The following is a 12819-nucleotide window of genomic DNA, read 5'->3' as shown; positions in this document are numbered from 1 at the left end:
TGTCTATCTAAGACAGTAAGGTTCATGTGAAGATCGTCAGATCCCCTCTGGTTTACCTCGGGGTGCTAGACATATTTGATTCTTTTCTATATGTGATACAACCTGAAGAAGATGGGGAAGCACTGACCTGCAGGGATATGAAGGATGAAGACGGGTGCTAAAGTCATCAGAGAAGGAGAGGAAGTGACCAGGAGATCTGTAGATGATGCAACAAGGAAATGGGGCAGGAACTGTGTTCTGATAACACGTGCTTCAAAGAAGTTGGAGGATTTAGGGAGGAGGGAGGAGCAGTGATCTCAAAGTGGCAATAAGGAGCCAGGGTGACACTGCCATTGCCTGGATGACTGGTACATGGGCTATCCTTTCTTTCCAACTACTCAGCTGGGCTAAGACTGTCACATACAGGGAGCCTGGCACTTGACGGGGGAATGTAGTCATGTTGATTGAACTAAGTCAACCACACACCTCCAGAGCAGCTGTCCGCTTCACAGTGCATGGAATTTAGTGGATCTGTTCCTAAGTCTTTCTAAGAAAATCTGCCCCTTTTGGCTTCCTGTCCCATGATCCAGTCCAGGCTCACAAATTAGAGTCCACTGACAGGCCTGCTCCCCTGGCCCTGCCTCAGAACCAGTCTTGCCCCATCATGCCACCATTTTGGCTGCCCCTCCCCTGACCCTGGCCTATGATATTCTGCTTCTGGCCATATTAGAATAACAGCAACCAGGTGTATTCATTCACCTTAAAGAATCCAACAAAATATATGAGGCGTTGGACAGCAGGCAGTGCAGGACAGTGATTTCTCAGAGACTAGAAAAAAACCAGGTGAAACTGATGAGTGCCCCAGCTCACCGCCTGGAGGGTTTGCAAACCTTAGGACAGAGCCAGGTGGCCTTGCCAAGTTGAGGAGATGGAGTTTGGAGTTCAGAGAGTCTGAGGCATGTAGAATTTGTGGGGGCACAGTACTGGGGAGGGGGAAGCTGGGCAGAGATTCCCCCAAGTCTTTGGCTGTACATGCATGTGAGGAAATAACAGAGTCAAGGAAAAGCGCCAACATAAAAAGTAGGCGGGACAATTCCCAGAGCTTACCCAGGGCCAGGAATAACCTGTGTTCCCACCAGATAGATTATTAGGTGATTATTAACTAGGTTTATTAATGCTGTGTGTGTCAGGTCATGAGACCTCCTAACACACACAGCATTCGGAGAATCTTAAAAAGGTATCGCCAGGCGCAGTGGCTCATGCCTGTAATCCCAGCACTTTGGGAGGCCGAGGCGGGCAGATCATGAGGTCAGGAGATCAAGACCATCCTGGCTAACATGGTGAACCCCCGTTTTTACTAAAAATAAAAAAAAATTAGCCGGGCGTTGTGGAGGGTGCCTATAGTCCCAGCTACTCAGGAGGCTGAGGCAGGAGAATGACGTGAGCCCAGGAGGTGGAGTTTGCGGTGAGCCGAGATTGCACCACTGCACTCCAGCCTGGGCGATAGAGTGAGACTCCGTCTCAAAAAAAACAATAGGCATCACCACAGGAGCAGGACTGAAAAAACCTTCAGAAGGCATTGCCCTGGGAGCAGGGCTGAATGAGTCCTCACTACACGCTGCTCTACACCTGCCCTAACATAGCAGAAGAGTGAGCCTCGGAAGGATGGAACTGATTCCAACTAACCATGCCCCAGGACAAAGCACAAACTATTTAAAGGAAGACAACAAAATCCAGCATCCAACAACATAAAATTCACCATGTCTAGCATCCAACAACAAATTACCACGCACAGAGAAAAATAAGAACATACAATCTATAATGGGAGGCAGATGGGGGGAGAGATCAACCAATGGACCCAGAATGACATAAATGATGGAATTAGAAGATAAGGATGTTAAAACAGCTATTTACAAATATACTCCATGTGTCAGAATATATAAACACAATGATGAAATAGAAGATATTTAAAAGACCCAAATAGAACCTTTAGAGATTAAAAAGACCTGTAGTAAAAGATGCACTGGGCGAGGCTGATGGCTCACGCCTCTAATCTCAGCACTTTAGGAGGCCGAGGTGGACAGATCACTTGAGGTCAGTTTGAGACCAGCCTGGGCAACATGGCGAAAACTCATCTCTATTAAAAACACAAAAATTAGCCAGGCATGGTGGTGCACACCTGTAATTCCAGTGACTTGGAAAGCTGAGGCAGGAGATTCACTTGAACCCAGGAGGCAGAGGTTGCAGTGAGCCAAGATCACACCAGTACACTTCACTCTGGGTGACAGAGCAAGACTGTCTTAAAAAAAAAAAAAAAAAAGGATGCACTGAATGGAATTACTATAGATTAGACAGACACTACAAAGGAAAACAACAATAGAAACTATCCAAAATAAAACAGAAGAAAATACAAATGAGCTCTATAATTGGAGGGAAATGATGAGGAAAAAGTTTTCAAAGAAATAATGGCTAAAATGTGTCCAAATTAGATGAAGCTATATAAATCCACAGATCCAAGAAACAATGAGTCCCAAAAAGAAATATGAAGAAAGCCACACCAAGGCTCCTCAGAATCACATTGCCAGTTCCAAGCCGCATCACTGTTCTGGGCTTTCTTAGATTCTGCATCTGTCTGTTCGGCATCCCTTCCTCACAAAGCCAATTGTATTAACTCTTTCTTATTGTAGAAACTGGTTCTTATCTTCTGTATTCTTGATGCTCTGGCTTTGGGGGCCTTGCTGACTGAGGAGAGACTGCTGCTCCCGGGACTAGCCTGTTCTCCCTGCCCTGCCTTCCCTTTCCCACAGAAACACGATGAAGGCTGTGGCCTGAGCGTGCCCCTGGCTCCTTTCTGCCTCCTGACCAACATTGGTGCATCCCCCATGTGGCCCTGTGGGACCTGGTGTGCCCCCTTCTCTTGAGAATTACAAGTAGTAAAACTTCTTGCGATGACATTAGGAAGAAGCAATGTCTCCATGTTGTCATGCATCACCTCTATAAATTAAAATCCCATGAGTACAAATTGAGATAATCACCTCTTAAGGTCTCCACTCCTCCAACCAAGCCTCTCCAAAACTGTGACTACCATTCTTCACTTCAGTGCTCATCAACTCTCTACTGCTCCAAGCCTTTCAATAGCTTCCCACTGTCCATCAAATCATGTCCAGATCACTTCAATGTGGAATTCAGGGCTGCCTAGAACCTGGCCTCAAACTAGTACTGCAGCATTTTCCCACAGCTCCGTTTACATTTCCTTCATGCCAGGCCACCAGACTATTCACAGTTCCCTGTCTACATAGTACCCCGTTTCCAGCCTCTAGGCCTTCGCTCACACTCAACAGTGTTCTTTGAAAAGAACCATCCTCTGCCATATTACTAAATCCCAGCCTTCTTTCAGATGTTGATTAAGGAAATGTCATCTCCTCCAGAAAACCCTTTGTTTTATTAACCACTTGTCATACATTTCCCTCTGTGGGGCATGTTCTACCATAACTCTTCTCTGGCAAAGATCTTTTTTTAAAGTTTCATTATTTCTCCTGAGACAGAGTTTGGCTCCGATGCTCTGGCGGAGTGCAGCGACACAATCTCAGCTCACTGTAACCTCCACCTCCCAGGCTCAAGCCATTCTCCCACCTCAGCCTCCCAAGTAGCCGGGACTACAGGCGCATGCTACTGCGCCTGGCTAATTTTTGTAATTTTTCGGTACAGATGGGGTTTCACCACGTTCAGCCTAGGCTGGTCTCGAACTCCTGGGCTCAAGCAATCTGTCCACCTCAGCCTTTCAAAGTGCTGGGATTACAGGCGTGAGCCATCACGCCCAGCCCTGGCATAGGTCTTATCCCACTAGGTTATAAGCACCTTGAGGGCAGGGGCCATGTCATGTTATCCCATCACCTCTTGGTATAATTGGTGTTCTGTAAGGTTATGGATGGATGGATGGAAAGTAGCCCATATTCCTTATTCGGGATAGTGAAATGGTGATGTACAATAACCCAGTGTTTTCCAAAGGTGTGAGAAAGTCTCCCCAGGTTGTGGTAAGGACTCCCTGCCTCCTCACTGGCTCTGTGGTGCAATCTCTCTGCAAGTTCTGAGCAGGAATGGGAAGGGAAACAGGTCACAGGCTGGAGCTGCACTTCATCACCACACTGGTCCTTCCAGGGGCAATGGTGTCTGACTGGCAGTGCAGGAGCAAGGAGGCTGCCTTTCCTCACAGCAGCTCCACTCTACCAAACTTAGAGAACACGCAAGGTGGATGCTATCCACACTCTCCCCAGCACCGTTCCCCTGCCTGGCCTGAAGCCAGCCATACCCTGTCTCTGGAAATAAGCTTGGAAGAGCTGTCGCAAGGCATTAAGTGCTGGGAGGGAAGCAGCTAAGGGAGGCTCCTTTCCTGACAGTCTGTTTCTCAAAGTCAAGGGGCCTGGTTCATTGGCTCACAGGCTAAATCCAGTTGATTCTGCACCAAGAAAATGGGCAGGTAAATGCTGATTCTACAATTACTGTGATTCAGGCAATGGATCTAACTTTTCTCACCACTGTGAGGCCAGTACCCCAGGTGGGCCAGTAGAAATTTTCTCTGCTGTCCCCTCCCGAAGCCCTGACTTGGGAGACCCTGAGCATCCCCCATGTTCTGTGAGCCTGGATCATGCCATGGGTGTCCTACCTCAGGCCCACAGTGGACTGTCAAGCAGGTGGCTGAGCAGAAAGGGATTAAGAGCACAGGCTCCCAAACACCCCCATTTACCAGCTGTGTGGTCATAGGCAGCTTACTTTTTCCATCTGTAAAATGCGGATAGAAATGCCTGCCTCGTGCGGAAGTAGTGAAGGTAAAGTGGGTGAGCGTATGAAGCTCTTAGAACACTGTGGCATCCAGGGAGCACCATGGCTTATATGATTGTTGCTGCAGCCCAGTCCTTCCCAAAGAGGAAATGGTCATGGCTCTTTGGGCCTTTCCTACAGCTGAGCCCAGGCTTCCACTGTCTCAACTGTTTTTTTGTTTTGTTTTTTCTGAGTCTCGCTTTGTCTCCCAGATCTCCCAGATCTTGGCCTGATCTCGGCTCACTGCAACCTCTGCCTCCCGGGCTCAAGCCATTCCTGTGCCACAGCCCCCCAAGTAACCGGGACTACAGGCCCACACCACCAGGCCCAGCTAATTTTTCTATTTTAGTAGAGAGGGGATTTCACCATATTGGCCAGGCTGGTCTTGAACTCCTGACCTCAAGTGATCCACCCACCTTGGCCTCTCAAAGTGCTAGGATTACAGGCGTGAGCCACCACGCCCAGCCCCAAGTGGCTCTTAATTCCATGACTTCAGGCATGTCTCCTGTCACCCCTCCCCTCCACACTCCACCCACTGCAGTGCAGACCACCTTGCATGGCAAAGCCTTGACTGTTCCCCCAACATGCACCTAGGCTGGGCCACACCTTCCTCACCTCTGCTGGGCAGTGGAGGTTCTGAGGGACCCTGGGGCATCTGCTTAGTCCCTGCAGCTTTCTCTCTCCAGAGTAAAATTAAAGCATCATTTTCTTGACAATGGAGATTCCCTGGGCGTCAACAGTCAGCACTATAGTCCAACCAGAAAGACTGGAGACTAGATAGCAAACCTAACTATTTCTCTAAAACATTCACTCCCCAAAGACACTGAAAACGTAACATATGGAATAGGAAGTGAGTATTGTGTATTTCTTATGTACACCTAATAAAGCAATGTTAAAGCCTGTATACAGATCAATCATCCCTAGAGCACTGGTTACCACTTTGTCCTGCACCTGTCCGAGTAACCTTCGGCACGGTACAAGCCCCGAGTTGGTGGCCAGGTGCAGGGGACAGGCCTCACTCCTGACAGACACCTCCATCTTCTCCAGCAGCGTCCCACATCTTTCAATGCTAAATTATCCCCAAATTTTAAAAGGTTGGGGCAGGTGCAGTGGCTCACGTCTGTAATCCTGGCACTTCAGGAGGCCAAGGTGGGCAGGTCAGGAGTTTGAGATCAGCCTGGCCAACATGGCTAAACCCCATCTCTATTAAACATGCAAAAATTAACCAGGCGTGGTGATGTGTGCCTGTAATCCCAGCTACTCGGGAGGCTGAGGCAAAGAGTGAGACTGTCTCCAAAAAAAATTAAATAAACAAATAAAATTAAAAGGAGGAATCAATTTTCCTTCACAGAAGAAATGATTTTTATTCCATTTGAGAAAAGTAAAGGATACATTCTTTGTCTGACAAAAGCGATTTTGCCATGGAACTCCAAGGCCTGCCTGGTGAAGTGACAGTGACAGATGTTAGAGGAATCTGTGGCCCTCAGTGACACGGAGAACAGACATTTGGCTGGAAAAGCACTTGCATGATCAAAATATTTCCTATTGCAAAGATTCAGAAGTTCTTTTTATCCTGAAGATCATTCTGGTCTCTAATTTAAGACTGAAGACGATTTAAATTTGCTAATGGAACCCAGGTCAATTTTTTTTCACACAACTGAAAGGAGAGAAATCGGAAATCACTCTTACATGGTGAGACCTTTGAAACTTCTCTCCAGGCCTCATGCGTCAAAGGCCATCACTGTCCCTCCATCCGGCATCTGGGCAGTGTCTGCCTCCTGTCCAGCACTCTTGGAGGCTGGGCCAGCAGCCACCTCAGGCCCTCCTACCCCTCCATGCCACAGGGTAGCACCAACTCCCAAGCAGTAGCAGGCTCTGCCCAGCAGTCCCCAGCCCATCCACAGCACCACTGCTGCCTTGGCAGCAAGAAGGGCTGGGAAAACTGCAAGCCCTTCCTCCCTCAGGTGGTCCGATCGCCTTTCACAAGGGTCGCCTCTAGCCCCTCCATCAAGCCTTTGGTCCTGTAACATTGTGAGTTACATTGTATATAGTGTTATTCTAGGGACATCACCCAGGGAAAAAGGACTAAGCAGCCTTCTCGCTCTGGAGCTCCGAAGAACCCAGCCAGGGAAGCAGCAGGTGGCGTGCCGTGTTAGGTGTGCACAGGGGCTGTGGCTCTCAGCGCAGGCCTGGCGACTGCCCAGCTTCAGATGCCACCCATGGTGGAGCCTCAGTGACAGGCACTCATCCTCCCCTCCAAACACTGGCCAGCAAGAGCTCCTTCTGAGAAGGCCAACTGGGAGAAGCCAGGGAGCCACACTGTGGGACAGCTCCTGCGGAACTGGGCACAGCCTGTGTGTGCTTGGCCTGGGAGATGCCTGTGTGTCACACCAAGCAGCTCTAAAAGGACAGGAGCAGGACAGCCCTTTATTCAACAGTGCAGCAGTTTGGGTCCACGGCTTTTTCAACTCTAGAAATGGCATTGCCTCAAAAAGGCTAACTGAGGGGACCAATATGAAGTAGGCTTGTTACAACTGTAATTGTCACTCTCCAAAACAGGGTGGCATGCCAAGACTATTCCACAGCACCTTTGCCAGGGAGACAGAGAACACTCCTTCTCAGAGGCAATCCCCACTCCACAGCAAGTGAGGATACAGCGACAGCCCCACGATCCGTGCAGATCCCATTGGCTCTCACACTGCAGGTCCCTTGACAGAGGCCATTTCTCTCCCTCCGAGCATGTCCAACTTGGGGTCCCACACAGTGCTGCTATGAACACATGGCCAGTCCACTAAATGTCACATGGAAATGGCTTTCTTGCTGCACCTCTCTGGATAGAGGCTGAAGTCGCTGCTATCTTAGATCCTGCCGGCTTAGACTGGGCAAGGCCATTCCCAGGGCCAGTGCAACTGAGAATACTGCAATGACTTCTGAAAAGTGTCCATCCTTCCCAGGAAGCAAAATGCAGCACCCCTAGGACATTGCCGATGACAGCTGAGGTATATCAACAGCCAACTGCTAAAGCTGGCCTGATTCTGTAAAAACAAAAAAAGCTTAGTTCCCTGCCTGGGTGGTCTGACTGAACTGGCTGTCTGCAGAAGTGATGGTTGGCACTGCAACTGCTAGTCTAGGGGCTTGCCCTGGAACTATACCCATTGCCATCGAGCCATTGGGGATGACAGTTGTGTTCAAGCTATTAGGGGTCTCACCACTAGCTTGTATTTTAAAATAGACCAAATAAAAGATAGGCAAGACAATACCAATTAGAAGCATGATGAAAACAGCATTCCACCACTGAATGCCACAATCTGCACCATTCATTGGCATCTTCGGAGGAGCTGGGAGCAGTGGCTGATGCGAGGTGTCTATGCAGTAACTTTCATGTAAAAAGATTTCTGACTGCACTGCACGCTCAATATTCTGGTCAATCCCCTTAAAGAAATCCATCAGTTGATCAGCCTGGGCATCGGTGCCTGTGGCTGCTCTGTCTGCATCTGGCAGTTCCACAGTCACTGTGGTCTCCGAAGATGGGCTCAGAAGGGGTTTTAGTTCTTTGTGGGTCTCTGTTAGGATCCCATGGTTTTTCACTGGAATCTTAATAGATTTCAAAGCATATAAGTCTTGTTCTCTGATGAAGTTGTTGACTTTCTTGATATCTGCAACCTAGGAAAGCATGAAGACAAACATCATAAAATATGTGAAGCCCCTTAAAAATAACATTCCAAAAAGTGGCTCTTAATCTTTCAGGGTGATGATTCAAGCCCTCTTCACTTAATCTGATGAAGACTGGAAAACTGCAGCTATACACAACATTAGTTTAGGCTGAAAGTTTCTTTTTGGCTTTCACTCAGCCTCAATATATAGTTTAGTAATCAGATATTCCTAAAGATTTATAGGTTTGAACAATTTAAGATCAGTTTTGAAAAACAGATCTTTCTTAAACTTTAAAGTATAACTGCAACAAAATACTTTAGGTGAAACAACCATGGCACTAAAATAAATGTTGCAGCCTTTTCCACCTTTGAGGCAATAGTGCCCCCATCTGCCTGCCTTCCCCTCATGCCAGAACTAAGTAGCTGCGAGATGTTAGTGTTCACCAAACACACAGCCTCAGCCAGCTCCGCAGACACACTCAGAATCCAGTTTACCTGTAATAAAGTTGAGAGATATGCCCTCAGCATTTTCTTTCCCAGAAACACTGTGGGGCATATAAACTTATTAAAAGTGACTTACTGTACTTAACTGTCAGGAAAAAGGACTAATGCTGTGAGTTTTATCAAATAACAAAGTTCATGACAAACTCCTCTCATAATCAAACACTAAGATTTAAGAAGCAGGGGGAAATTTAAGTCAAAGGGTAACTAGCCCCTCCCTCAAACTAATGTTTGAAAACTTTCCAAATGCATCAGAGATGAACTCTAAACTTTTAACACATAAGTCCACTTAAACTAGCAAGTGAATACAGCCAACAGATATTCAAATCAATCATTTCCATTATTTTAATTATTCAGCAACTGCTGTTATTGTAACTGAATCGAAGTAGGGGACATTTTTAATTTACTATGTCCTGAATCTAATGCATGAGACCCTTGAGATCTTTCTGTCTCTGCCTTTAACAAACTTAAGAGCAAATTTACTTACTTCGAATAGGAAAACTGATCACTTATCAAAGGCTTTATATAGTCTTTACAGATTTAGACATCACCATACCAAGAAGCCTACTCCATCTATTCCAGTCTTTGTAGGATGGGCTTCATTTCTCAGCCCATGTTCTGTAAGCCACACAGTATGCCTGCAGAAGCTGTTTATCGGAGCCGAATATAAATGTTAGTACAATTTAAAGACCACTATGTGTCCCCGGAGACCACCTGTTTATTTCCCTGGGAAAGACTGCAACACTCCACACAACATGTTTTAGACATTTGGACCTTGTTAGATAAGACGCTTGTAGGAGAAAGAGATTTTTTAAATTAAGTAGCTTATATACCCTTAGAGAAGGCCATAGACATTTGTAGCAGTGTTAGCAAAGTGAAATAGTTACAATCTAGGAGAAAATGCAGCAATTCTAGAAATACTTTCCTACTTACTTTGCCATTGTTAATCACTCTGAATGCTAAAAACATAATTAAAGAGAAAAACAGGGTTACATAGATACACAGCATACAAAAGATCATGCAGTTCTTAAAGAGATAAGGTAAAACTTTACCAGTCAAGTAAGCTACCACCAAGAAAGGTTCAGAAAAATAAAAGCAGCAAGAAAAGCAAGCATACCATAGAAATCTGGGATAAATTCTGCCTGGTATTTCCAGCCCCATTAGGTCTAAAATAAAATGTGCTCGAAAGAAGAAAAAAGGTTTCAGAATTCCAGTGTGGAGAAAACAGAAAAAGGAGAAGTCCCCTGCAGAGAAGGAAATGTACTAACCCTCACTCTTTGGGGGCCAGGGTTAGGAACTAAAGGTACTCCCCCTCTGCCTTCCAATTCTGGCTAAATAGGGGAGTCCTTGGCTGCTACAGCAGGCCTCTCCTGATGGCCTGGCAGGGTTAAGAAGGACAGCAAGGGCCCCCACCCTGCAGTGAGTTCCCCGTGTTCCTTGAAACGAAGTGGGGCAGAGCCCCTGAGGGGTGTCTTACTTTGCAGCCATACTGCAGAGCCAGCTTGTTGAGGCTGTCCTCCTGGGCCAGCTCCCGCTGCAGCAGCACCACGTCACCTGCTCCCGCCTGGTGAGGCTGGTGGACACCGCTCTTCTGGCGCTCCTTGCCCCGGGGCCGCAAAACCACACGGTGAGACTCTTCTTCAGAGGAGTCCCCCGAGTCCCCACTGCCATTCTTAAACGTGTATACGTGGCTGGTCGGAGTCCTACAGACAACAGCTGGGCCTTGGAAGGTCTTGGTTAACAATTCCTTGTGCCTCATTTTCTTCACTGAAAACCAAGCCCGAGGGTTAATTCCACAGAAGACAGAATCATCCCTCCACCACCTTGTTTAAAGAGAAGTGTCTTGTTAGAGTATCCCTTTCCCAAATCACTGCAAATACTCAACAAATACCGTCACTAGAAAAAAGAATGTGCTTATGCTGGCTGAGATGGAAGAAGATAGGCAGAATAAAAACCCTTTGTGTTTTCCAATTGCATACGTTTTTCTGTCCCTATTCCTCATCCATAGCTGTCTCCCCCAAACCCACATAGGTAAAGAAACAACTACTTCTGGTCTCAGAGTAGTAAGTTGAGATCCTTGCAATGGAAAGTAAAGGCTGCTGCCAGTCTCCGTGCACTGAGAATCTTCAACTCAGAACCTTTGCACAAAAATTTTGTATTCAATGCTTTACACATTGCAAAGTGTCTTCACTAAGAAGGTCAACGCTAAGGACTCTTGCTTAGAACTATGGGACTAAACTGCTCTTATTTTGACAACAGTGTAACTCATAGTATATGGGGCAAGCTAGGGGGAAAATAAATGCCTGTCAGCCGGAGAAAATCGTCCAGTTTGCTCACGGGTCACTCTGCATTCATTACATCCCCATGTCTGGTTTTTATTTTCACCTTGAGTCAACAGCCAAAGCCACAATACCCCTGTTCCTCTCTCCAAATTGTTCGGGTGAGATTCCAGAAACGAAATCTCAAACACGCGGACTGACAACTTCAGAAAAAGTTGGCTTCGGAGCCACAGGGGAGCAGGCCAAACGGGGACAGCCTGTGGCCCCAGCTCGACCCCTACTCCCCGCCCACGCCCTCGAGGGCCACAGGCGCACACCCCGCTCCGCGGACTCCTGAGCCTGCCCAGAGGAGGGAGGCGGCCGGCGGTCCTCGAGGGGTTGAGGGTCACCTGCAGGACCTCGGCGGCAGCCCGGGGGCGGGGCTAGTCTTCGCGTCCGAGCTCAGGGGCTGCAGCTGCTCTCAGGCCCGCTTCCCTCCGAGTCCCTTCTGCGAAAGGATGGGGCGCCTCAACAACAGCTCACAGGAAAATAGGGAGCGGCCCGGCCCTAGGGCTCCACGGGCGGGGCCTTAACATTCCATAAGGCAGGACCTCTGACCCCAACCCTAACCACCTGGGGCCAGCCCTCGACAGTCGCGGTCACCGCCCCTCCAGCTGGAGGGTCCCCCTAGGAGCCCGGGGAGGGGCTGCCCGCCCGCAAACCCGAGCGAGGCCAGGCAGCCGTACCGCCACGAGCCCGCGCAGCTCCCCAGCCAGACCGCGGCCCCCTCGTCCAGGCCCCAGTACCTCAGCGCCCAGGTTCCACCGCAACCCCCAACCGGCGACCGGCGACCCGCGACCCACGACCCGCCGCCGCCGCCGCCGCGCCTTAGGATTGGCTACGAACATCAGCAGGCCCTCCAGGGGGCGAGGTTGGGCAGGCAGCCAATGAAGTCAGCGGTGGGCGGGCACTGGAGCGAGCCTGGCTGTGCTGAGAGTTCATGCCGGGACCACAGGGTCCGGGGCGGGGCCTAGGGCGGGGCTCGGGGCGGGGGCAGGGTTCCACACCCGGAAGTGGCCTCGCCCCGCCCAGCTGCCTACCAGGTCTACCCCCGCCGGCCCTGGGTTGTTTCGCGTCTGTTCAGGGTATTAAAGCACCTCAGCTCCTCCCTCCCAAGTGCTTGGCTTTCTGCTGAGCCGCAGCTTTCTCGCCCATAAAGAGGCCTTTGACCCCGCTTGTGGGTAATGATCTGTAGCTGTGACTCGGGACGGATTCCAGTAACGTGGGCTCCCCTGAGCCCTCCTGCGGGGAAGAGCTGGGCGCAGATGGGCGAGGGGTCTTTCTGCGGCGGGCTCTGCGCTCCTGGGCTGAGGGCCGCACCAGGGGCGGTATTGCCCCACCCCGAGAAGAAAACAGAAATCCAGGAGTGTAAAACATGGATCCGGACAACAGGGACCAAGAAAACTTAAGTCATGTTTATTAAATGTCAGGTGGCCGAGGATTTCTTAAGATAAAAAGTGATGGAAGAATTCTCACACACTGGCCGGGCGTGGTGGCTCACACCTGTAATTCCCAGCACTTAGGGAGGCCAAGGCTGGTGGATCACGAGG

General features: G+C 49.0%; 1 protein-coding gene across 1 annotated transcript; it reads right to left on the bottom strand.

Moving 5' to 3' along the window:
- Positions 1–6135: 6135 nt before the first annotated feature.
- LYSMD4 (LysM domain containing 4) lies at positions 6136–10622 on the bottom strand. Its single transcript, XM_050798598.1, is given in 5 exon segments — positions 6136–8460; positions 9885–9910; positions 10069–10086; positions 10089–10132; positions 10429–10622. Coding segments are annotated over 5 exon segments (891 nt in total). The 3' UTR covers positions 6136–7851.
- Between the last annotated feature and the right edge of the window lie 2197 nt (positions 10623–12819).

Source organism: Macaca thibetana, chromosome 7 (genome assembly GCF_024542745.1).
Source record: "Macaca thibetana thibetana isolate TM-01 chromosome 7, ASM2454274v1, whole genome shotgun sequence".
NCBI lineage: Eukaryota > Metazoa > Chordata > Mammalia > Primates > Cercopithecidae > Macaca > Macaca thibetana.
Note: the sequence above shows the minus strand (reverse complement) of the source record. Positions and strands in the feature narration are given on the sequence as shown.